We start from the raw sequence: 25,407 nt of genomic DNA, 5'->3' as shown, positions 1-25,407 counted from the left end.
AACACACGATGAGATATTGTTCAAAATAGATTCTCTTCTTTCCTCAGTGAGATTAAAAGCAATGCTTCTAATAGTTTCACGCACAGACGATGTGTTGAACAACAACTTCAACGAGCCTATGTGTCATATATCCAGCATCCGAAGTTTGTACCTCCTAATAGGTATGGTAGTTTCCCTTTCAGACTCTTAAGGGAGGTTGTCATACCCGATCAATTTTGTGATGAGTTGATAGGATATCATATTTCCATAGATTGTAATTTAAGTTTCATAATTGATGCGTTACTATTTATGCAAAAAGAAGAAGTAGCTAGAACTTAAGAATGTCCTAAATTCTAATCTCTATCTCCTCCTAAACTTAGATATTAATCTATGTCTTCTTATCTATTCCAAGCCTCAAACTTAAACTTCAATTTTAGTGTTTGGGCCCATTGTATTTTGTTGGAGGAGATTCCTTAATACCATTCTTAGTGCTTTATTTCTTGAATCTCATGTATTTCTTTAATGATTAACATCAAGTATCTTAATAGTTGACATTTAAACGATTAAAAATGGTTTAAGTTGGGCTTGGCCCTTTTGTGCATATTAAGGTATTACATTGAGCGCTCACTTTCTCATTATCTTGTCTTTGCTCATAGGCTTATGAGTAGTTTCACATTCCCTTCTCATCTTGCCAACAATTGATTAAATGTTTTCCCACATCTTGTAGATCATCCTTCTTGAATAGTCAGGAGTCAGGACTAACGAAAGTGTGGTTATGCACGGACCCAAAAGCTTCACCAAAGCACCTTGTGATTCACTTTAGGCAAGCTCTCAACAACAACTTTATGTCAGTTCTCATCTCATCTTGGCCACACAAGAAGGTCATCCTATGTATACAAGTCTATAAGGTGAAGTATAACTTTGATAGACTATCAATCATTAAAAAGCTCAGGTATGAAGACAATGTAGATGATATTAGTGCTTACCATGGTGAATGGGTGGCACCTCCATCAAAGGATGCTAGGAATATGATGAGACCTTTGTTCCCATGGTGATGACGACAATGTAGACAATATCAATGCTTACCATTGGCACCTCCATCAAAAGATGTTAGGAAATCAAAGAGCTTGAGGAAGAGGTCTACATGCAACAAGGATCCCAATTCAAGTTGGGGGCCCACTTATGGATTGTGCAACTTCAAGCAAGCACCTGCCACCAAGGATGTGGCACTCTAAGATCACATAGTACCTACATAACATTGTCTTTGGCATGTCCAAGTTGGAAAACCTCCTCTATGTGTGACTTGACCCTCGTTATACCACATGCATCCTCTTGTATGTTGATGACCTAGTAATCAAAGGAGGACATGTGATATCCATCAAGAAAGTGAAGTCTATACTCAACACCAAGCTTGAAATGAAGGATACGGATCAGCTTCACTACTTTCTTGACATCAAGATCATCCCCACACTTTTGTGGAATCTTGTTGACCAAATCACCACAATATATTGAACTTCTTGTTCAAAGTCAATATGGTGGATTGCAAGCCTATCATGACCTTGTTCGATTGACAATCAAATATGCAAGTCGCCTCCAATCCATTTTTCGAGGTTCCTTAGGCTATTAATAAGTAACTAGATGCATTATCCATAAAATAATTACCATCAACCTACATTTACTTAGTGGATTTCGCTTGGATGGGAAATAAAAAAGAAAACCAAGCTTGTTTTTCACTTGATGATATGACATGGTTGAGATTGAAGAGGCTTGTGGAGATAATAAGCTCCACTACACACCTTGTGTATGAACACACTCCTTGAGGCATCTCTGTGTCAAAGTCCACCATTGACTAGCATATGCCTTTGTGTTAAATGAAGTGGGTACCCACTACTATCATTGCCAGACCATTCCTAACTTCTATTTGTACTTCCATAAAAGCTCTATCTAAATGAAGCCCCTTCTTTTGTATAAAGTCTTTATTCACATTTAAAGTAGTTATTATCATAATCTTGGCCCATCTAGTAATACGAGTTTTAAATTGATCTTTAGAATGCTCTCCCTCCCTCCCTCCATCTCCCTCCCTCTCTCTCTCTCAAAACTATCATAGATTAATCTATCAAACCACCTTTAGAATATTAGCTAATGAATTAGGTTAAACAAATCCATAAAGGTGGAGGCAAAAAATTGTTGGGAAACTATTAAACTATCATGGTTAGCTCAATGATGTCCATGTTAAATAACGTTATCATGGAACAAAATATTAAATCATGTGCTAAACATCATCACAAATGACCACTAGGTCAAGCATGCTCAAGACCAAAACAATCCACTATTAATTTGATTGCACTAAGAGTAATTAAGGAAGAAAGTGGACTTGAAGAGAAAACATCATATTGTTCTTTTGCCAACTTCAAGAAAGCCGTTGACATCATAGCAAGAAGTTAGCTTTAGAGATGAGTGACAAAGATGAGAATGTCATTAGTGTATAAAGTAAATATAGCATGATTGTATGAGCTAGTTAGATGTTGATTAAAAATGGGTAATGGTTTCTTAGGCAACACATGGGACATCCTCTCTCTCCCAATACTCTTGTCTCTATGCATTAATATAGTAGAAGAAATAGTAAACAAGGCTACAAAAGGAGAAGGATTGGATGACCCAAAGCTCATGCAAGAGCTTATTTTTATACTCTTGTTTGTTGATGATGTGTTATTCTTATAAAATGTGGATGTTATGCACCACTAGGTGTATTTTGGCAAAATGTTAATATGGGCAAAACAAAAATGATGGCAATAAAGACAATACAACCAAGAAACTACCCACTCCTACATAAAAGGGAGAACCAATACAAGTGATGCAAATATTAAAATAACTTTGTATTAATGGCCCATCGGCAAATAGTTGGAATGTATGCTATGAATCTAACATCAAGTGGGTTGGAATAACTATTAGATCCTTGAGAATTGATGCAACAAAGTGATACTCAAGGATGAGAATTGAGATTGATGTTATTCAATGCTATGGCGGTCCAAGTGTTTCTTTATAGAGTGGATGTGTTGAATGAAACTATCACACTTAGTGCATGCAAATAAATCGAGAAAATTCAGCAATGGTTATGAAGTAGACAATTAGGAGTTAAATCTATAGGTGTTTGGCCTATACATGTATTAGCTATGTAAAGGGTATACAAGTATATCACAAAAGTCAAGAATATGCATGATCACACATTGTTAAAACATGTTTGGAATGTAGGATGCAAGGTACAAAAAAAATAATAATAATAAATAAAATTCCTCTTGTATGATTGTGTGCTTGACATTATAAATTGGTTTGAATGATGGGGGATAAAAGATCTATTGGAGTTCTCAAGTAATGTAAAGTATTTGATCATCTAGGATAGATTACTAGCGGCACCAAGTATGAAGTGGAAAGAGGCTAAAACATCGAACTTGAAATACATACATTGCAAGTGTTAACCCTTGATGTTGGTCCTATACAAGGTAAAAGTTATACAACATATCTAATTGCATCTTCCTACGGACACAAGCCTCGGTTCTTAAAGAGGAATTGCACGTCTTTGAAATCTCTTGTACAAGTTAGTCGTTGAGGTACCATCACGACATCATCACCCAAGTATGAAGATATGAAAGGTATACAATATAAACCTAGTGGGGGACGAATACCACTTACTTTTCATGAGAATTACAATTTGTTAGAAACTTAGAGGAACATAATAATTTAAGTGCCATACTAAAATCTCCATTAAGAAAGGTGAGCACATGTAGAGAGTTTTTAGAAACTTAGAGGAACATAATAATTTAAGTGCCATACTAAAATCTCCACTACGAAAGGTGACCACATGTAGAGAGTTTTACTACAAAGTAGTAATCCCCTTCTTAAGCAATCATATACAAAATTATATGTTTATTCAATCCTATAAGTCAAAATTGGACTGCTTGTGGATGGTAAAATCTCTCTCTCTCTCTATCTCTCTCTCTCATTGATGGTGGATGTTTGATCCTCACCATGATGGGTTAGGCCCTTCACAAACAGACACAACATAATAAACAAAAGTATATGTTCATTCTATTCCATTGAATAGAATAATATTCTTTGGTTCTTTAGGAGCAAGGGCTTCAAAGTATGTAGTCACTTAGGGTATAGTTTTCATCATCAAAACCAACATAGAGAGTGGGAAGCTCTTCATATAATATTAACTTAGCTAAACCTTTCGAATATCTTGAAGGACTATGTCAATTGGTGCACATTTTGTGGCGGTATGAAGAGCAAGAGGTTCCTCAATGTCATCTAGACAATGAACATGGTCCACTATTACGTGTTTAGGGGTTCAAATTCACATTCGACTATGAACATTTTGCCCTTTTCTATATTGTGGCCAGAGTAACACTATTATGCAAAGTCACCTATTAGATGTTGTTCCTACACAATTTTGAGTTCACAATTTTTCACATGCTAGGAACACAACATGTGATCTTGGACTCCCTATCATGATTAGAGTCGGGGGATAAGAGCACAAGAGTCTAGGACAATTTTCGTTGATGGATGCATACTTCAAAAACAATACAAGAACAACCCATAGTGTGATGCCATTGAGTTGTGTAATAAAGACGAAGTTGGGTTTTCAACAATGAATGGAATTTGCTACATCTACTAGATCCAACAACAAAAACCGAGCAACATTATATCAAAAAAGACAAAGATCCATACTCCTTGGGGGGAAAGAAGCAACATATATGAGATTGATGAGCATCTACCTTTTTTTATCTTTTCCCACATAAAACTAAAAAGCCCCACTTAAAGAGCAAGAGCTCGTTTGTAGCATGAGAACCTAATTAATGTAAGGGGGAGGACCACATGTGGGAGACCTCGGGAGGGCATATATATATATATATATATATATAAGAGGCATCAAGTTGAGTGCACTATGTGATGCCATGAGATGCATCACGGATCGGTTGGGGAGGTGAGTGGTAGGAATCAACAATGGCTCGGTAGAATAAATTGAACCGTTAAACTATTTTTAAATGGTTTGGCGGGTTGGTTCGGTTTAGGCTTGAATTGGTTTGGGATGGCCCAAGCCGAACCGCACCGATTTGGGCCAAAATAGTTTCCAAACCAGTTAAGATTTAATTGGCTTCGTTAAACCGGTTAGGAACCGGTTCTATTCAAGTTTGGAAAATGCCAAGCCGGTAAGGCTTAACCGGTTCGGTTTGGACAAGGCCAAGTCAGTTAAACTAAAACCAAACCGTTGCCAATTCCTAGTGAGTGGTATGTGGGTGGGTTAACAGGTTTGGTTTGGACAAGGCCAAGCCGGTTAAGCTGAAACCAAACCATTGTTGATTCCTAAGCGAGTGGTATGTGGTTGGGATTAGATGCTAGCGTTGGGCGAGAAGGGTACAGGACGTGGAATTTCCAAAAAGCTTGCCTTCTTATCAATGAATGAATGGGGTTACTACATACTTATGCATGCATGCATACCCAAAGAATGTATATGAATGAAATGAAATGGAAATGAATGAATGAATGTATGTAATGTATTGTCTGTACTTGAAGGGCATCTTTGAGAATTTCCCTAAACCCAAAGAATGAAAGTATGACCATGTATGTTTTGGAAGGGCATTTCTGAGAATTTCACTAAACCCAAACAATAATATGCATAAGACTTCAGTTTTGTTTGTTAAGCAGAGAGAGAGAGAGAGAGAGAGAGAGAGAGAGAGAGAGAGAGAGAGAGAGACTACAGACAGAGACAGACAGCCCTGTTTTCATTTATGAATCCTCTCTCAACGGTAACATTCAAATACTTCATAGCAAAGAAGAGGTTAACGGTTCAAATCCTCCTCCTCTTCTTCTCCATATAATTGGCTCATTATTATGATGTTCCTCTCTCTGTCTTTATCTCTCTCTCTCTCTAAATGTATTATATATCTATATCTAACTATCTATCTGTATACATATATATATATATACATATATACACACACACACCACATCATAAATCAATAAAAATAACCTTTTGATCGAAGAATGAATCGAATGGACTTTTATTTGTTTTTAATTCATCTGTTTAAGAGAAAATTCAAGACCTCAGAGGTGCATGAATGGAACGGGGTTTAAATCAGTAAAGGCATAGATGTAGAGTTTCCTCTTTGTTCATGATTTGTTTTCCCCCGAAATAAATGAAATGAATAAATCAACCTCATTTATGAGCTGCTCAACAGCAGATGATTTTGGGTGGAGATCATTGTTTGTTTCTTTTTTACTTAAACTAAACTAGACAAGAAAACCCACAGACAAACAAACAATGATGATTTTGTGATTTTCCAGTGAGGGGAGAGAGAGAGAGATTTTTAGGGCCCAAAGTGTTTGGGAGTTTTTTAGGGTTCTTCTGTAGTTTTGGACAGATATTTAGGTTTTTAGAGTTGATTGGGTTTAGGGGTGGGGGGGATTATAAGTTGTGGTTGGTTTGAAATGGAAAAGACATGGAATGAAGACATGGAACAGAGTAAGAAGAGGAAAAGAGAATGGAGATCTTCTTCTTCTTCTTCTTCTGCTGGTGGAGGTATTCAGAACATATACTCACAACATCAGCAGCAGCAGCAGCAACAGCAACAGCAACAGCAACAGCAACAGCAACAGCAACAGCCACAACAGGATATGATCCTACAACCTCAAAGAAGTCAATGGATTGATCTTACCACATCTCAAATACCACTTCCCCCTGGATGGGAGCAGTGCCTAGATCTCCAAGTGAGTCCACCTATATACCTGTCTCTTTATGTCATGCTCATATTTATCCGATTAAATCTACCTTCAAGTTAATCCACTTAATCCATATTCATATCTATTCATTTAATACCTGTTTCATTACTCCTTTCTTTAATCCATGCTCATATTAATCCACTTAATCCATGCTCATTGGTCCCCTTCTATGTTCGTTTCTAGTATTTCCTATATTAATGTTCATATCATTAAGTCCCCTTTATTTATGTTGATAATCAATCATTAGTCCATTTAACCTATACTCATTTGTCTATGTTGATTATTCCACCTTATCAACGTTCTTTCGTGCTCTTAACCTACGTTCATTTGTTCATCCTCAGTCTCTGTTAATAGTTGTCCACTTAACCCACCGTTCATTAGTCTGCTCTTAATCTATGTTCAATAGTAGTCCTTTCTTAATCTATTTTCATTAGACATCTTAATTATTACACCTCTTAATCTATGTCTATATTAGTCCACTTAATCCATGTTCATGACTGGTCCTTTCTTAATCAATACTCATGTTAATCCACGTAGTTCAAACCTTAATCTTTGCTAGACAAATATCCTAAATTTGAGGTTTTTTCTATGACTTGTAGCCCATAATCAGTATGTCACTTCACCCAAACAAAAAAATCACAATTGTTTTGCTATTGGTCAAAAGATCAATACAATCAAATCCTGAAATGCTAGACTTTTAACATGATTTTTCTTTGGATTGTTTTTGTTTTTGTTATTCAGACTGGCGAGATGTATTTTGTGAATTGGGCAACTCAAACAAAGACTCTTCAAGACCCTAGAAAGCCACAAATTGTCAATAACTACATGGAACAAAACCACACACCTAGTAATAATAATAATCATGAGTCAATATATGGCATCATGATGCAACCTAATGTTGGTTATCATCAACCCCCTCATTCTTCCTCCCTTATTGCTAATGAAAGTATTGCTAGATTGCAAAATCCGGTGGATATGCCTCCCAATTCAAACATGACCACAACGATTTGTCTCCACTGTTATACATTCGTCATGATCCCTCAATCGTCTCCCCAATGCCCTAATTGCAAGAATGCGTGCAACATTGGTCTTAATTCAACTCCATTGATCAAATAGTTGGAGTAGAGGTTTCTACAATCATGATAATAATTTGGATATGGAAAAAGGCTGACAAAACATATGATTGGTGGATATTGTGCCATGATATATTCATTGATTTTATATGATTTAGTTTTGAGAGGATGGATCCCCAACAGGAAAAGAAAGTGGATCTTGTACAATCAATTCATTCTTTTTGCTACCAAAAATTGTTAGTAATGTGATAGTAAAGGAAAAAAATATAAATCATGATTTACTCTTTGGTTATGCAAAGTTGATGACGTTGTTGACCATAATGTTGGTTATTAATGTGTTAAAAAATAATGGGTGCATTTGGGAAGGTGTATTTGTGAGATTGCCTTTCTCAAAAGTATGTTATCAGACAAATTGGGGGTAAGAAATTCTTTTTGCTATTTTTTTACATTGAGAAGATTGTGTAATTTTGTGAAACTTGTGAAAAGAGGCCATTAATGGTTCTTGCTTTTGTCAGCTATATATTCATTAATGGTCTCTTGCATCAAGTGGGAGAGTTGGATTTGTCAAAGGACCAGTTAGATATTGTATGCCAATGCATGTCTCTCTACCTTTACGTGCTTTATTTCGTTTTGCCTACTGTGTTCTGTTGGAGTTGATTCAAAAGTTGGTACATCCTACAGTGTTCAACAGTGAAATCATTCTATAGGACGTTTGCCTATTGAATTATAATGTCGGAATTATCAAATTGGCTATACGAAAGAATGGATGTTTGCTGGAAAGTGTTTCCCATAGGGATCCAAGATGTCTACCAGTTTTGGGTATCTCAGCCATCTAGTGGATAGCAAAAAGGCTGGATCTTTTTTTTGTTAAAAATGAATAATGGATTGATTCCCAAGGATTCTGGTCTTATGGGGAGTTACTTGTGGGTAGTTAAGTTTCCACATTTGATAAGAAGACTAGTGTACAGCCTTTTGCAATTCTTTATAACTTTTCTTATGAATATATCTGTGATAAAAATTAAACGGGAGGAGTAATTTACTAGCCTCCCAATGTAGCAAACTGTTGCAGGTCTTGTAGTAAAAATAATGTACCCTCTCTGAGCATGCAATTAAATTTCAACTAATTCATAACTTGTAGGATAAAATGTACAATAAATTAACATTAAAAACAAGCTATCACTAGTAACAGTTCTTCGGTAACAATGGCTTTTTAAGTTTGTTGCTAGGCTTGGACATAAAAACATCTTTGATGGAACATCCTTATATAAATCTCGTGGATGTTGAGTTTAGATAATTAATAAGAACTTCATGTCTGCAATACATTTAGTTATGCGATTCTATGGGACGTTATCACAATCTTGTCAATAATTTGTATATCAAGATTGCCTCTCAAAAACCATAATACACATGCAATGCAACTCATGTGTGTAGATATATTCAATCAATCTCTTCGCATTCAATCTAACATTAAATAATTATTATATGTTGCAAATTGATGAAATCCAAGTGAGATCTGAGCATCTAGTTAATCCATAATCTTTATCAAGCATTGCAATTAAAACCCATAATTATCACCATATAAACAACTCCATATTCTCTTTCTATTGCCTTTATAAATAGGCAATGATAATCAACTAGTATATCTTGTGTTAGTTAAAATGAAACTATGTACGAGATTAAAATGAAAGTCATTCAAATACACAACAAAACAAAACACAATTAAAATGGAACTTATAACAATTCTATTATACTAGAAAGTTGCATCACTGAGTGCCCATGAAGACCGGAATAAGGTCTACGAAATACAATATGGTGACCATAACCATGGATTCACATCACCCTTTTATATCGTTTGTCCACAAATGCTATGCGGCTATTTGTGTAATCGAATACAATAGTGAAATATTTGAGCATCTCAGCACACACCACACCGGCACAATATTCTGAAAGACCCATTTGTTGACCAGTTTTGTTGGGAACAAGCGCTGTGAAGTCTGTGAAGGTGCACCCAGCTATTTCAAAGCTCTGAACATTTCCATATTCGGCCTGTAAATAAGAATGTGAAAGCACGTTTTACTTTTAACTTTTACCATCAATTCATGCTTTATGTGTGTGTCTGTGTTTTATTAGGATTGCCTTTTAATGCTATCATTTTCACTCTTTATATTGTGAAAATATTATGAAGTCAATGTTGCAACAAGCATTGTTTATAGAGCAATGCTATCTATTAGTGTGCACAATATCATTGACTTGAACCAAGTACCTCAATGCTGTAAAGTAGAAGACAAGACAACAATATATTTGATGTGATCGAGTTTTAGAGTTTAAAGAGGTAACCTTCATGAATCTCTGTTGCAATAAATTTGATGGAGATGTCCAAGTTTCTTGTATATTTTACATAATTGCGGCAATGCTTTCACATTGCACTTTTCCAGGTAATGTCTTGTTAGCATTTTCTTTACAGGGACATTCTCTTGTTTTAAAACCCTCAGGTTATCCAAAATCAGTTTGCAAACCCTTTTTTTTAGGAGCAAACTGTTAAAAGGCATGATCTCAAACTAAATCAATTTAAGATTACAGAGCACAGCATCAGAATCATTGCCTAAACTTTCAACCTTGAGGTTGCAAAGCACTAGTGTGCAATTATACCATCGCGTTATATATTAAAACTAGGCTTATGAATCCATAGACAGATAATTTGTTTAGATAAAATTTCTGTGAATGTCTAAAGCCTTGATATTATTTCTTTACTTATGTACCTATTTAAAATACTACTTAGCTGACAGGCTTCTTGGAGATGATATACATGAGAAAACAAATAGTTTCTTGTGAAAGCATTCAAGGATTTGTTTAGTCTTTTTCAATGCTTAAACTGATTATCTTTTTGTTTTGTTATTACACAAGAAAACAATGTGAGCAAAGATCAAAACCACTACCTGAGAAACATAGAGCTGTCTTCCACGCCCGAGTGTCGCTGGGGTGTCTATAGCTGATTGATCATCAAAACCATGCACAGCACTACTTGGGAACATCAATCCAGGACCCGCAGCCCCTGTATCAAGCATCAACAAAACTTCTCTCCCATTCACTTTCCCGAGTATATGAGGAACTCTGTCATACAAATACATTCTCTGCGATCGAAAAAATCGTTTTGTGTCAGAATTTTTACATGGCATCCATCAAAACAAGAAAAATTACATTTACATCCCTTGGTAATCTATTATTACTTCTCCATCCATAAATAGAGTATGTATTGAACCGTCTAACCATGAAATTCTATGGACTTATAGCATCCATAAAAAATAAGCAAAATATGTAAATTTTATTACAAAGAGATATATGTATAAGCACCTGCCATGGGATCCTCTGGGCTCGAGGTTGAGCTTCATATGCTGATGGATCATATAATGATAAGATTCGGTCACTGTGTGACATCTCCACAATAGAGTTATAAAAGATATCAAACCCACAGAGTCCTTCCGCACCTTTTAGCAATTTGTCAATACCAATCTGCATCAACATAATTCAACTTCTAAGAACTGTACGAAACCACATATCTCTAATGAAGAAAAGATCCATTCACTAGAACAAATTGAAGTTAACAACGGAAAAAATCAAAGGTAGAAATAAAGTTGTCTGTCAATCTAACCTGCACAAAAACTGGATCTTTAATCTTAAGAGGTCCAAGATGAAAGCTAGATCCCCGAGAAAATCTTGTAGACAGCTGTAAAAACTCCAGCATGTTTAACTAAAGGCTATAATATTTTGAATTTTACAATAGCACCAGTAAATGTGATTGTATCAATCGTATCCTGTTATAAAATGAATTAAAAACAATGAAGGTTATGCCAACATAAAGTTGAATAGTCTTACTGTATGACCACCAGAGATACTGGTAGCGTTAACCTCCCCAAAAACAGATAGACCAAGCTGTCTGGCCTGCGATAAAGATACAGATCTGTATCAAACTTGCTGAACATATTGATAACATATAAAACTACCGAACAGGAATAAGCTCTTTCTGCACCATTCTTTGAGTGATTGCTAGTGTGCCTGTTCCTGTATCAACGATAAAATTTCCAGCCTCCCTCCCATTGATAAGAGGGCGGACAACATAGTGGCCTGTCTTCATCTTGATCATCTGCATCCAATTCATGAATAAAATATATCACGCGTTTGAGGAATTCACTACTACCTACAGTTCCAAATCAAATGATTTGAGTTTTACCTGCATTGAGGGTGAGCATAATCTATCAAATTCAGTCCGTGGATATCGACTATTGTTCCGTGGAACCAGCAAAGAATCTGGAAATGAATACGGTAGTGTTTTACCATCCTCCTTTTCAAATGCACCTTTGACAACCTCAAAACTTTCTCGTGACGTAGGTGAAGTCCGAATTGATAGAAATGGTTGTTGGATATCACAGTTCGGCTGTAAGTTGTAACCACTAGTTAGTGAAACATGGCAAAAAAGTACAAAACATTGAGATTTTTTTCATTGCAAGCGTAGGATCAACTATTATATACCACAAGCTTTTGCCAATTCAAGAAATTCCAGCCTCGTCCTTGTCGGCATTGCCCAAAAGACACACACACCGGTAGCCAAGTGTTCCGATTGACCGTTACATGTGCCATCACCTACAGAGAGCAGTTACGAGCCAAATTGGTAGACACCAGAGGACCATTTGTATGCTGAGCAACTGGGAAAGACATTACACAACTCATATTTTATATAACCTTCTCTCTCAATGAGAACTTTTCAAGAAACAACAGAACCAAGTCTTGTGGTCTACCACTGTGAACAAACAAGAAGTTAAAGTCGTCAAATCTTCTAAAAAATAGTTCTTCTGAAGAATGAGTCCGATATTTTGTGGATTAACTGAAGAGGGTTTAGAAGAATGAAAGATGTACAGATGCGCAACACACCCAAACAACACAAGTCCACTTGCAAGAAAAACTAGAGTAAAGGATAATGCCTTAGTGATACTGCCCAAATAACAAAAAACTACAGTTCAAGCAGTCCAAACTTTCACTTGTGACTCAGATACCTTAATATTAAGAGATAGTTTAGAACTTATTTCTCTATTTGAACCCATTACCTCTTTTTTCTTCATGCGGACCATAAAAATTGTTTCAGTTGTAGACGAAGGCTTCTCTTTGTAATTTTTTATTTCCAAAATGTTTTGGGCTTCAGTAGTCACCCAAAAGCCTGAGCGAATCCATGCCATAAGCAAGCACGCCTGAATAAATGCATAGCAACTGGCGACTATTTATTTCTCCTCGTTTTCCATTCCACATCCTCTTTTGAGAAAAACAATTCTATGAATAATATTTTGAAATCTCAGTACCTCTGCCTCATCCATTCCAAGCTTTAACACTCTACCCGCAATATCTGCATACCATGTAGTTTTGCCATCATGGCCCCATTCTTGGGTTATTTCTGCATTTGAATACCTCTCATAAAATTGTCCGTCCATGCACCACTTCATGTACCAATCACTTGGCATTCCCCATGTTGTGGTTTTACCTATTACACGAAGTATTGCGTGAAGCACCTAATTTTATATAATAAGAACCCTCAATACTGAGTAAGTATCTTCTAACCTGAAAGACTTAAATGTTCTCCTGGTCTATATTCATGTAAACCCATTGCAGTAAAGATGCGATGCAGATCCTCTTGCACAATTAAACTGCAAAGCGGTCCTTGTTAGAATATGAAAGCACACAATGAATTCATCCATGTGATAAAAGATTACCCTGATAACCTTGAGATCATTAATAATACCTTATCAACCAGAAAAAATGGAAACCATGAAATTATAGAATTGAAGGAAGTCATGGAAAAGTGTGGAAAAGAAAGTGCATTTGTTTGAGCAATCATAAAGTTCAGAGTTTTTCTTTAAGATATACTCATATTAATACAGTGATTAGGAAGCTACTGTCAGAAGGATTATCATAAAGTGCCATCACAGGATTCAGGTAAAAATTCCCCTCAACTGAAAATTTTCCATTAACCTGCTCAATTAAACAAATGAATACCAAAACAATTTCATAATCTCAGATGATCACAATAGATTTCGTGATCTGCTATGTTAAAAAGCATAGGGGAATAACCTGAGAAGCATCAATATTCCATAAATCCATTATAACCATAGAAGACCACATTTTTCATGTAGCTTTTTATGATAGATGGAGATTGATGAAGATACCTTCTCTAACCTTGATCTCTCACATGATTAGGGCACTGTCAGTGCCACATGAAATAACCATAGCAGAGACTAGTGCATGTGGCATGTGGCATGGTAGGAAACTTATCTCCATTCATTTCCAGACTTGGGAATGGTTTTAACCAAATTCAATGTGAGCTTGCTAATGATCCCCTCGCCCTTTTTCTACCATGATGAAGCAAAACCTCTGGTTGTAGCACATAATTCTTAGGCTATTTCTGGTCCACACCTCTGCATCCAGGCTGGATGGATGGTTCACAGTTTCCATGGAATACGCATTTGTTGAAGCAGAGTGCACAAGGTTTTCCAACACATCATCATATGTATCAATTTGTGATCTCTCTTCTTCATTTCCTAGTTGATGAATGCGTTCCATGTGGGTGTATGTAGCTATGTAACCTTAGAAAGGGTTCGGCATTTTTGTTTCGTTTCCGAGGCTCAAGATTGTGTCTCAATCAGTGTTGCAACTATGATTATCAGAATTGGAAGATGGATTTCAATCGAGAATATCTTTTCCTACTGTTAGCACTAGCTGTCCAGCAAAATATAAATGTTTATACATACATAACATACAATTTTTACACACATATACATGTAGATAAATACATTACATAATAATAGCATATAAAATACAGACATAATATAGATATTAAGATACATTCATATGTGCTTAATAGACATATTTACATACCACACACACGGTCCTACAAGGTTGGGACCTAGGTGCTAGAATAGACTATATTTAAGTAGGTTTGTAAATATTCCTAGATGAATACCTGGGAGAAGCCCCTGTTGCTGCCTCGTTTGGCAATTCTAAATTACCTGCCATACAATTTGTACCATCTTCATTAACTCAAGCACTAAAATACAGGAAATCTTGAGATAAAGAAAATGATCCTAAATTGTCTATTTTTCTTGTTCTTTTATTTTTATTTTATTTGTTACTATTATTATTTTCTTTCGTGAAGGATGTACTTGTACCTGTAGCAGAAAGGGGGATAACGGTTCCATGCATTCTGTTGATAAGAGGTCTCCAGCTATAACTACCTGCTCCTCCTCTGCCTCTGCTGCTTCTTCCTCTTCTTCCTCCTCCTCCTCTTTCAACAGAAACAGGGGAAGAGAGATGGAAGAACTGTTGATGGGTTGTGAAGATGGGTGAATTGTTGTGAAAATAAGAGAGGGTTGTACTTCTCATAGCCATGGCCCTCAAAGAGCAACACAAGGCCATTAGCATGTATGCTAATGCTCAGAAATCTGTTAATGGTAGGTATATCAACCCCCTGTTGTGGAAAGGGGGGGGGCTAACTTGAAGGGTTTGAGCTCTTTGAGCTTGATTAGGTTTTGAGGTATTTATTTCTCAGATGGGGTTGGGATTTGTTTCTATCAGAATCTATATATGTACCCTTTCCTTTGGCTCCTTCCTTATTCTCCCCTGGAGTGCCCCTAACAGTTCTCTCAAATACATCCCGCCCACATCCCTCATGGGCCTCCCGACATAGCGCGATTATATACATGTGTTTTGCCTTCACTTCTTCATGATCTCCGTTGTTATTGAGAATGGTACATGATTCTAAGCATGGACATAGCGCAATTATATATATACATGTGTTTTGCCTTCACTTCTTCATGATCTCCGTTGTTATTGAGAATGGTACATGATTCTAAAAGCATGGACATAGCGCGATTATATACATGTGTTTTGCCTTCACTTCTTGATGATGTGTGTTGTTGTTGAGAATGGTACATGATTCTAAGCATTGATTGATTTCATTGAACGTATCGTTATTAATTCCATGAGTTAGCGATCCCACAATAGTCATGACAATTAACATCATTGTTCTGAAATATATACATACAACAATCAGCAACGGTTCAGGTCGAGAGTGTCAAAACCAAACCATTTATAAATTTCAAAGCTTGAACCGAACCACGGAACCATTTAAACCAAAACTGTTACGAAAAATCTAAACCGTAGTTTCATGGTTTGGTTTCAGTTTTCAAGTTAGGTCAAAATTCAAAATTTTAAACTTTTAAATTCCAAAACAGGCACATGGGAAATGAACCATCACAAGATCCTTTAGCCAACCATATATATAGCCACGACACTAGTTGGAACCTTGCAATTCAATCAACCAAAAGTCTTCCCCCAAACCCTAAACCCTAAAACCCTAAAACCCTAAAACCCTAAAACCCTACTACTCTCTTCCATTGCCCCGTGGTCTCCGGCAATATCATCGAGACATGAACAAAATCCATTTTATTTGCTCCCCTGGGTGAAAACTAGATTAGATAGAATTTAGACTGAATATGAAGGTCTTTTATTTTTCTTTAAATGACCTAATGGATAATAGATTAAAATCCCGAAAGGAACTGTAATGAAACCTATCACCAATTCCTTCACTATGCTCTCTTCCTCTCTCCTCTTGTGAAGCAAAACAATGGCCATCCTTCAATTGGCCATATCCATAACTTGCACTCCTTTCCCTTCTTCTTCTTCTTCTTGTGCGGATTCTCTCTGTGCAAGATTAGGGCTTCCTTATGCCTCTTCAGATAGCAATGTTACTATATCTTCTACACCTGATTCGACCCAAAGAAACCCTTTATCTTTCCTTTCTTCTTCTTCTTCTTCTTCTTCTCGGAAAGGTAAAGAAAAGGACAAACGAGCTTTCATGGACATCTCTATGCCTCTTCCTCCTCCTTCATCTCCTCTGCGTCGCCCCGACCTCTTCTCTGTTAAATCTCCCCATGAAGAAGAGGAATATGGAAGAGACATTGATTGTGGTTTGGAAGTGTCGAATTGGGTTTCTGAAATGCCTCAAAGTGAAGAAGAATCTGAAGTAAAAGAAAACCAGAGAGAATCTCTAGGTAATGTTCTTTTCGAGGATGTGGATACTGGTCCTAAGAATGGTAAGATTTTAATAAAAAATCTCAATGGAGATCCCGAGGAAGGAATTCATGTCGTGGGCTCTGAGCAAGGTAAGAGTTTTGTTGAGAATCTTGATGTGGGTCTCGAACCCAGTAAGGATTTTGTGAAGAATCTTGATATGAGTCCTGAGTGCAGTAAGCATTTTGTGGAAAAACCCAACAATAATGTTGATATGGATCAAAAGCCTGGGAATCTTTTTGACGAGAATCTCAGTGAAAATCTTGATGATGTGGGTCCTGAGCCCGGCAAAATTTTTGTTGCCAACATACCCCCTCTAATACCAAAGGGCATCATTGCTGAGCATTTTCGACAGTTCGGTCCATTGAAGGATCTCATCCTAATAAAAGATCATTCTGACCCTGAGAAGAACAAAGGTTATTGCTTTGTGATATATGGAGGGCCTAGTGCTACTAATTCAGCCTTGAAAGCTGCTGAGCTCAATGGAACGTTGTTCCATGGTAGAAAGCTCACTGTGAAACTAGATGATGGAAGGAGATCAAGAAAGAAAATCGAGAGTAGAAAGCAATGGCTTGAAGATGGAAAAATGAGTTTTTTGTCAGAATGGCATTCCAATCGTGAGGAAGCTTCTAGGAACTTCCGGAATTTCATTGAAGGAAACCCGACAAGTAGGAGATTGGTTGTAGAGGCATTCAACAAAATTGAAAAGGTGTGGTTTCTTTATTAGATTGGCTATACAAAATTTCAACAAAATTCAAGAATTTTTACTTTGATTGCTTGAATGGTTGTAGAGGCTTCCAACAAAATTGGAATGGTTGATGTTTTCAATTATTAATTTGGATTTAGGTGTGTACAACATAGTCTCAAATTAATGATGTGTTTTTATCAATGACTCTGTGTGCACGTTTGGCATGTTTTTGTATTTATTCACATAATTTATGATCCTTTAGATCAATCATCTCAACAACCATGTAACAATATGGTTTGGTGCTTTTCCCCCCCTCAAATGATGTATAGAAAATCTGGAATGACCATGACAAAGCATAACTATAGTGTGCTTGATGGAGCCTTCAAGAATTCCTAAATTCTTTTCATATAGGTTTATGGTAGGTTGAAACCAAATAAGCTCTTGTAAATCTCCTTTAATCCTCTCATTTTTCTTCCCACAATGTTGCTTGCTGTTTAAAGAATTTGCAAACTCACCAATATGACTTCACAAGGGTTTACAACTGGAATATAACTTTCCAGATGGGTAAAGAATGTTCTCTTTGGATGTTACAGGCATGACCATATAATATCCCGTGGTGAGAATTTACCATAGTATTCTATACACGTGGATAAATGTGAGGGTTAAACGAGAGTGTAAAGAAGGGGAATATTACTTTTAATCGTCAGGATTGAGACAACCCATTAGGCCAAGTGTAAACTTGCTTGGGGGCCTTGGGTCTCGCTATAAATATGAGGCCTAGCTACCCTCATTTCATCATCTCTTGACTACGTCGAGACTCTGTTTCATGGTGGGTCAACTCTTGTAGCGAGCGTGCCAGCACCAAGTACGACTCGATGCTACGGCGGTGGTATGGGACGCTGATTGAGGCTGGAGTCCGTCTCGATCCCTTCGCTCGGGGGTGGTCGGGTGGATCGGCACCCTTCTTTCTCTCTCTCCTTTCTTATTTCATATATATTATATCCTTATCATATGCTTACATTAGATCGTCACTCTAACATTGGATGGCCAGAAATATCTGAGATTGCCTTAGTTATATTCATTATTTACCACTACAAGGTCATTATTAATCTTACATAATCTCTAAAGCAATAAAATAACACTTTTTATTTGTAGCCAAAAAGGAGAGATTTTTGCCTTCTTGTTGGTTATTATGCTAAACGCGGAGACAAGCACAGCGCACGTGCAACATTTGAGAGCATGAGAGGAATAGGAATTGACCCAAGTTCATATGCTTTTACAAGGTTAGTGAAAACATTGTGGTGGGGTTATCATCTCGTAAAACATGTTAAAATTTTCCCTGCACTTGGTTCTTGATTTTTAATTTGTTTGCTACTCTTTTACTCATATGTTGTATATTTCAATGTTGTATGCTCAATTTACAGTCTAATACATGCTTATGCTGTCGCACGAGACATGAAAGGGGCGATCTCTTGTTTCACCGAAATGGTTGATGAAGGCATCAAACCGACGATTGCAACCTATTGCATCCTTATCTCAGGCTTCGGAAAGGAGGGCAATGCTGAGTAAATTTCAGTTCCCATTCCTAATGCTTTAGATGAAACGATGTCTGATATTACCCTGTCTTATGGTGAAGTTTCCCTTTATACGTTCTTGTGTGTGTGAAGGTTATTCTTCAATCACAACTGACTTGTCTTTCTCCAATATTCTTGGAAGATCTGCAGAATTCTGGTTCAAAGAGTTGAAAAAGTCTGGGATCCCATTGAATGATGTTGCCTTCAACTCAATAATCCATGCTCAATGGTAAGCAACTACAAAGGAATTTAGAAATCTCATTCCCCTCAGATGGATGCCTATAGTGTCGAAGGTGATGGATTCATAAAAAAGTTAAAAGACGAAACATCTGCATTCCTATGTAAATATTTATTATTTTATATTTTGAATGATGAGGTTTGATGTTGTTTAGGAACTGGTACATGAGAATTTCCCGAAAGGTTTCAGTTTGATAATAGGTTTCTTTTGCCTCCCTTCCTTCAGCAAATCTGGCAATATGAAGGAAGCCGAAGCCCTTTTAACTGAAATGGAGAGTGAAGGTATTGAGCTGAAGGGGTTAACGTTTGACACACTGATAGATGGATATGCTAACCTTCAGGATGAGTCAAAGTGCCTTTATTTCTTTGAGAAACTTAAGGTAAATGTTTTTGGTTCCAAATTGTGCATAAATCATTGTTTGAAGCAATACCAAATGTGATATGAAATCAGTGCACCTTAATGCTCTTCTGTTTAGAAAAGCAAAAAAATGATTGAATTTTTTTATTATGTACCCCCTTCTTATCAGTTGCTTTTCTTTCGTTTAATTAGGAAGCTGGATTCAAACCATCTGTGTACAGCTTTGGGTCTTTGATCAATTTGTATTGTAAGGTATATCTTCTCAGTTATTCTTCAATCTCTTGTAGTAAAATGCTTTCTTTAATTGTGAACAAGAGGCTTTGCAAAACCAATACAATATACTTCACAAATTGAACTTAAGATGCTTCACAAACATCACTTGCATTGTCATGCTCAAAATTTATTCTTAATTATCAATATTGAAGTTGACTTGCTAATCAAATTTCAGTTAGTATCAGTCTGAACTTCATTAAATCAAGTTTAGTTCATCTGGAGATGAGTTTGAAAAGCTTTACCATGCTAACCCGAATTTTATTTCTCATCCAATTGCCATACTGGGTGGGTGCATATAATCATACACCGCATATTCCTCAGGCAGCTTCAGATTGGTTGGGATTATTGCCCTCATTTTGCACATCGCCATGCTATTGTACCTGCATGTTCTCAATGTACTATCTTGTAAAATAACAATTGTATAGTACAAAAAACCTCAAAGCAATTCCTGCATGTTCTCAATGGACCATCTTGTAAATAAGGAGTGTAAAGTTCAAAAAAGCTCAAAACAAGTGTATAGTTCAAATATTTCCGTCCTTGATTTGGAAAATTTATGCTAAGAGGCATTCACCCTAGCTGACTGGATCAAGTCCAATATGGATAATCTGTGGACAGGTCATTAGGAAATCATAACCCTTCATCTATTTCCGTTTTATTTAGTGCATGCTCAAAACTCTTGACATGAGTGAAAACAATCATGACACTACCCATTAGAGTGGTAATGTTTATCTTGCTATTTTTCATTATGTGCAGTCTGGGAAGATGCCAAAGGCATTGGAAGTTGTGCAGATGATGGAGGATAATGGAGTACCTCAAAACAGATTAACATACACAATGCTGATCAATGGATATGTACATAAAGATGACAGTGCAAATGCATTCAAATTGTTTGAGGAAATGACTAAGGCCAGGTTGAAGCCAGATGTAATAACTTACAATGTCCTTATCAATGCATTCTGCAAAAACAAACAGATTGATCGTGCACTTGGCCTTTTGAGTAGAATGGCAAAAGAGGGTTTGAAACCTACCCCTGAAAGCTTTACTATCATCATGGATGCTTTTGTGAAATCCGGTGACTTGCAGATGGCATTGAAGATGATCAATGATATGAGAAAGGCTGGATGTCCACCAAGCCGGGTGACCTACAATGTGTTAATTAACGGTCTCATGCAAGAGGGAAAGGTTTGTTGAAGTTTTATGTCTTGTGAGTTCATGTTTTTTGAGATTTTATTAGATGCATATGATACCCTTACACAAATAAAGTTATCCTGCCATCATGCACAGAAATAACTTTCTCGTGAATGTTCTTGATTACCTTGTGAAATAGGTAATTTCGCTTAGGCATGAAATCATATTGGTTATGACAATTGTGTGCATATAACCAGCCTTCTTAGCAAAATAGATCAACTCCATACATTAGAAATCTTGGATAGTACTCTTACAGCATGAAACCCAAGTAGTAACTGATTTTCCATACATTTTGATTTGTCACCTGAGAGGCATGTTTGTTTGGTACATACTAGTGGATTCTTGACTCTGGAAAGAGCCCAGCTTTAATGCCCAAGATGGGGTGAATTTGTTTTTTTACTAGGCTTGGGAAAACAAAACTTTTACAAGAGATAGCCAAACTTTTGTCGGAACCATAGAGGGGATGTGTTGTGCTCTCTGTGCTTTAGCACATGGTTCATAGATGATATTTATATTCTGTTTTTTATTCACATTAAAATTGATCATATTCATAGATGACGACATGCTTGTCATTGGGATGATGTTATTGGAGACACTTTCCCAACCAGCACGTTCTGAGTGCGTTCTTTGTTGCTGGATTCTAGCTTAGATCTTGGCATGAAAGTTGCCTCTCAAATTTGTGTCAAACGTAACCTCTACAAAAAACCAGTTATGTGTAAGACATATTTCATATGTTGTGTAAATTCTTGAATTCTATCTTTTGGTTTAGGTGAAAAAGGGTGCATCAATTGTCGATCAAATGATTTTGGCGGGGATTCCACCAGATGAGCGTACATATACTACTATAATGGAAGGATATGCGCAGGCAGGGGAAGTTGGAACTGCATTTGAATACTTCCAAAAGCTCAAGCAAGAGGGTCTGAAACCTGATATTCTCACATATGGAGCATTGCTCAAGGGTTGTTGCAAATCTGGACGCATGCAAAGCGCATTAGCTGTGACAAAAGAGATGGCTAATGCTGGTTTGACAAGGAATGCTTACATCTATAATATCTTGCTGGATGGGTAACAATAAATACTGTTAAAACTGTACTCCAAGTTTTTATCTTGCCAATATGACTCTATTTACAGATTATTATATGGGTTCCCTTAAACGCAATGCACTTATGCTCTAAAAAGAGAGGGTTTTAGATCAGACGATCTAGTCTGATGATCATTGTATTGTTTTCCATCGCTCCTTCTAATCAGGTGGGCTCAGAGAGGTGATATGTGGGAAGCAGGAGATGTACTGCAGCAAATGAAGAAGGATGGTATTGAGCCTGATGTCCGCACTTACACAACATTTATAAATGCATGCTGTAAAGCAGGAAACATGGAGGTAAACATCTCTGATTTCTAGTGTTTGTGCAATATGAGAGAGAATTTTGCGTAGTAGTCTTCTCCATGGTAAAACCTTCATGTGGTTTATGCAGAAAGCTATGGAAACTTTCCATGAGATGGTTGATGCTGGGGTGAAACCTAATATCTTAACATACACCACACTAGTGAAAGGCTGGGCGTCAGCTTCATTTCCAGAAAAGGCTGTTCTGTGCTTTGAACAGATGAAGGCTGACGGCATAGTGCCAGATTATGCTGTGTATCATTGTCTATTGAACTCGTTGTTATCAAGGGCGTCTGTTGCTCGGGATAGTGTTGTATCGAGCATTTCGAATGTATGTGAAGAAATGGCCAGCCAAGGGTTTTGTGTGGATACTGATACAGCGGTGACTTGGGAGAAGTACCTTAAGAGAGCCGAGCATCATCCGGGTGAATTGACAAGGGCGGTTGAAACGGTATTCCCGCCTGATTGGACCATGAAAGGGAAGAAATCAGAAAGTGCTCTTTGATATGCTCATTTGAATGCTGATGTGAGACAAAACATAATGAAATGATGATGAAGGGAAAGGGTATCATGGTGATATGGAAGGTGCTTCTCATATAAAAAGAGGTTGTATTTATTAAGGGGTATGTCAGGATATCACTCTCATGATGAAAAAGTGTACCATATTAAATGGGTACGAAAGGATAATTGTGATATAAATATTGATGGCGCAAATTGGATCAAATTAAGAAGCCCTTGGCTCAGCTTGTGATTCATTTACAACCTAGATTGTCGATGCTTGTAAATATATGTTACAATGTCTCTGTGCAGTGTTATGAATAGACATAAGATTATGTGGATAGCCATGACCATCATGCAACTTTGATGTAACCATGTGAACAAAGATTATCTTCAGTAAAACCACTACATGAGTTTTGACATATGGTTAAACCAATACTCATCTCATAGTTTTTCTTAAAATATCTTAAACCTTGAACTAATTACAGTTCAATTTTGGCATGCACATGCATGCCCACATATGTCCCTCATTGCCCTCGATAGTTATGGAAAAGACTAACCTGTAACAATCAGCAACGGTTCAGTTTGGTTTGGTTTGGTTTGAGAGGGTCCAAACCGAACCTTTAAAATTTTTTTAAACCTGAACCAAACCGCTAAACCGTAAAAACCACGTTTTTGTGGTTCGGTTTCGGTTTTCAAAATAGGTCAAATTTTGTATTTTTTAAAATTTATAATATTTCATTATTTAGCATTTTTTTTATTTTTTTAGATGTTCCTAAAATGTGAGAATAAGGTGTAAAAATGAAAAGATTGTTTAAATACAATTTGAAATTTTTTTAGAATTTGTTTTAAATTATTTTTTTTAAAAATTAAAAACCGTTTTAATCACTTAAACCGCGGTTTTTGGTTGTTGAAACCAAACTGAACTGAACCGTTTAAAAAAACCTAAACCTGAACTAAACCGTTAAATCGTTAAACCGTAATTTCGCAGTTCGGTTCAGTTCAAACCGAACCATTGTCGATTGTTACTAACCCGTATCACGATAGCGAAGGTTTGCTCATGATTTATAAGCTTGGGCAGTCAACCCTATAGTAGCACAAGGGATGCAACAATGATAACACATTATTCATTTCTTCCATGTGTCCACATGTCCACCAATAACTTCTTGAAATGTCATCTTTGCGTAGATAGAGTGTTGATTATAAGGGAGCTTTCATTGGGTTACTATTCACATTGCCATTAGAAACAATGTATTGGGTCATCAAGTGAGTAGAGGAATGTTGATGAATATTGGCCATGTCAACAACCAACAATGGAAATAATTGTTTCCATGTTTGGACCACCGAGGACATCAAATGCAGTCAATGGGCTTCATCATCACCTTAAATTATATGTACCATGATTAACATTCACGCATTCATAATAGTTTAGCTCTTTGCGCTTTTACAACTATGTCTAGATTTGTCATTAATTGTAAAATTGCATCATTCAAGTAGACATTTCTCCTGTTAGCGATGAAGCGATTCGTGTGAGATCTAATGGATGTTCAAACATCCTTTCCTTAAAGGCATTCAAGCGATCCAAAGAGGCCCAATCATTAGTGATGGAACCTCTCTAGGACGCTATCTCTAGGTGCCCATTTCCCCCTAGAGCTATATTCTCCTTACTATATGTTGTTCACTACCTATTTTTGGTTTCTCTAACCACCACAACACGAAACATGTACTCAGGTTGTTTTTGTATTGGTGCCACCTGGTGCGTCATATAACTTTTTCCAAAGAGCATTGTCCACATTTGTGGAGTAATGTGGGGTCAAAATCAAAAAGTGTGTGTTGAAATTCTTAAAAAGAATTGCAACTTATCACAATATCTAAACCATACACAAATAGAACTATCTCAAATCAGTGGTGCAATGTGAATGTTAGTTGTTGATCTTGTAGAGAGAATTTACACATGCTATTTCAAGGAGTTATTGAAACTTAGTAGGATTTGAGTGATGCAACCACAATTGTTATAAAAAATAGCGTCATGGTAAAGTTTGTTGATCAATTCTAAATCATCATGATATATAAGTATTGCTTTTTCTAAATTATCATGAGGTATATATGTTCTCCATGGCAAGAACTTTTGCAAGGTAGATAGCAACTTTGTGCGTAGTTCCATGAAGTGTATTGTTGTCTAGCGAAATACTACATAAGTATATGTTCTCCAATAGTGGTGGGGCATTGTAACGAAAATGTGGGTACCGTCTTTTCTCAAAGAAAAC

The 25,407-nt window shown here is 36.7% G+C and overlaps 3 protein-coding genes across 4 annotated transcripts; 2 read left to right on the top strand and 1 right to left on the bottom strand.

The window, feature by feature from the left end:
• Nucleotides 1-5,970: 5,970 nt before the first annotated feature.
• On the top strand, nucleotides 5,971-8,615 carry LOC147867812 (uncharacterized). 2 transcript variants are annotated; one of them, XM_087315627.1, is made up of 2 exons: nucleotides 5,971-6,747; nucleotides 8,514-8,615. In XM_087315627.1, the coding sequence occupies exons 1-2, from the start codon at nucleotides 6,469-6,471 to the stop codon at nucleotides 8,553-8,555; spliced, it is 321 nt and encodes a 106-aa protein (XP_087171753.1). In that variant the 5' UTR covers nucleotides 5,971-6,468; the 3' UTR covers nucleotides 8,556-8,615. The 2 variants fall into 2 exon arrangements, with proteins under 2 accessions (XP_087171753.1, XP_087171752.1); XM_087315626.1 differs by lacking the exon at nucleotides 8,514-8,615 and adding an exon at nucleotides 7,501-8,124 and having other exon boundaries at nucleotides 5,980-6,747.
• Nucleotides 8,616-9,529: 914 nt separating this feature from the next.
• Nucleotides 9,530-15,314, bottom strand: LOC147867811 (uncharacterized). The gene is made up of 13 exons (XM_087315624.1): nucleotides 15,041-15,314; nucleotides 14,836-14,881; nucleotides 13,437-13,522; nucleotides 13,181-13,359; nucleotides 12,932-13,072; nucleotides 12,360-12,470; nucleotides 12,061-12,264; nucleotides 11,860-11,973; nucleotides 11,706-11,771; nucleotides 11,482-11,556; nucleotides 11,184-11,342; nucleotides 10,769-10,963; nucleotides 9,530-9,878 (listed from the first exon to the last, which is right to left on the bottom strand). The coding sequence occupies exons 1-13, from the start codon at nucleotides 15,291-15,293 to the stop codon at nucleotides 9,663-9,665; spliced, it is 1,845 nt and encodes a 614-aa protein (XP_087171750.1). The 5' UTR covers nucleotides 15,294-15,314; the 3' UTR covers nucleotides 9,530-9,662.
• A 1,146-nt stretch (nucleotides 15,315-16,460) lies between these two features.
• On the top strand, nucleotides 16,461-23,397 carry LOC147867810 (uncharacterized). The gene is made up of 10 exons (XM_087315621.1): nucleotides 16,461-17,652; nucleotides 18,787-18,914; nucleotides 19,056-19,196; nucleotides 19,348-19,434; nucleotides 19,669-19,822; nucleotides 19,993-20,052; nucleotides 20,827-21,255; nucleotides 22,031-22,326; nucleotides 22,510-22,639; nucleotides 22,734-23,397. The coding sequence occupies exons 1-10, from the start codon at nucleotides 16,498-16,500 to the stop codon at nucleotides 23,145-23,147; spliced, it is 2,994 nt and encodes a 997-aa protein (XP_087171747.1). The 5' UTR covers nucleotides 16,461-16,497; the 3' UTR covers nucleotides 23,148-23,397.
• The last annotated feature ends 2,010 nt before the right edge of the window (nucleotides 23,398-25,407 follow it).

This window comes from Azolla caroliniana, unplaced genomic scaffold (genome assembly GCF_043228905.1).
Source record: "Azolla caroliniana isolate FFs.n. ecotype wild unplaced genomic scaffold, voAzoCaro1.0.p SCAF_2, whole genome shotgun sequence".
Classification (NCBI taxonomy): domain Eukaryota; kingdom Viridiplantae; phylum Streptophyta; class Polypodiopsida; order Salviniales; family Salviniaceae; genus Azolla; species Azolla caroliniana.
This window is presented reverse-complemented; position numbering and strand designations above follow the sequence as displayed.

What these genes read in the sequence shown, in the direction of transcription:
- LOC147867811 (XM_087315624.1), bottom strand. Translation starts at nt 15,293, where the DNA reads ATGCTAATGGCCTTGTGTTGCTCTTTGAGGGCCATGGCTATGAGAAGT. An exon ending in GCAACAGGGGCTTCTCCCAG is followed by an intron (nt 13,523 to 14,835) that starts GTATTCATCTAG and finishes ACCGCTTTGCAG; the next exon opens with TTTAATTGTGCAAGAGGATC. An exon ending in GACAGCTCTATGTTTCTCAG is followed by an intron (nt 9,879 to 10,768) that starts GTAGTGGTTTTG and finishes TCTTATTTACAG; the next exon opens with GCCGAATATGGAAATGTTCA.
- LOC147867812 (XM_087315626.1), top strand. Translation starts at nt 6,469, where the DNA reads ATGGAAAAGACATGGAATGAAGACATGGAACAGAGTAAGAAGAGGAAA. An exon ending in AGCAGTGCCTAGATCTCCAA is followed by an intron (nt 6,748 to 7,500) that starts GTGAGTCCACCT and finishes TTTGTTATTCAG; the next exon opens with ACTGGCGAGATGTATTTTGT.
- LOC147867810 (XM_087315621.1), top strand. Translation starts at nt 16,498, where the DNA reads ATGGCCATCCTTCAATTGGCCATATCCATAACTTGCACTCCTTTCCCT. An exon ending in ATTTCTTTGAGAAACTTAAG is followed by an intron (nt 19,823 to 19,992) that starts GTAAATGTTTTT and finishes TCGTTTAATTAG; the next exon opens with GAAGCTGGATTCAAACCATC. An exon ending in TATAATATCTTGCTGGATGG is followed by an intron (nt 22,327 to 22,509) that starts GTAACAATAAAT and finishes CCTTCTAATCAG; the next exon opens with GTGGGCTCAGAGAGGTGATA.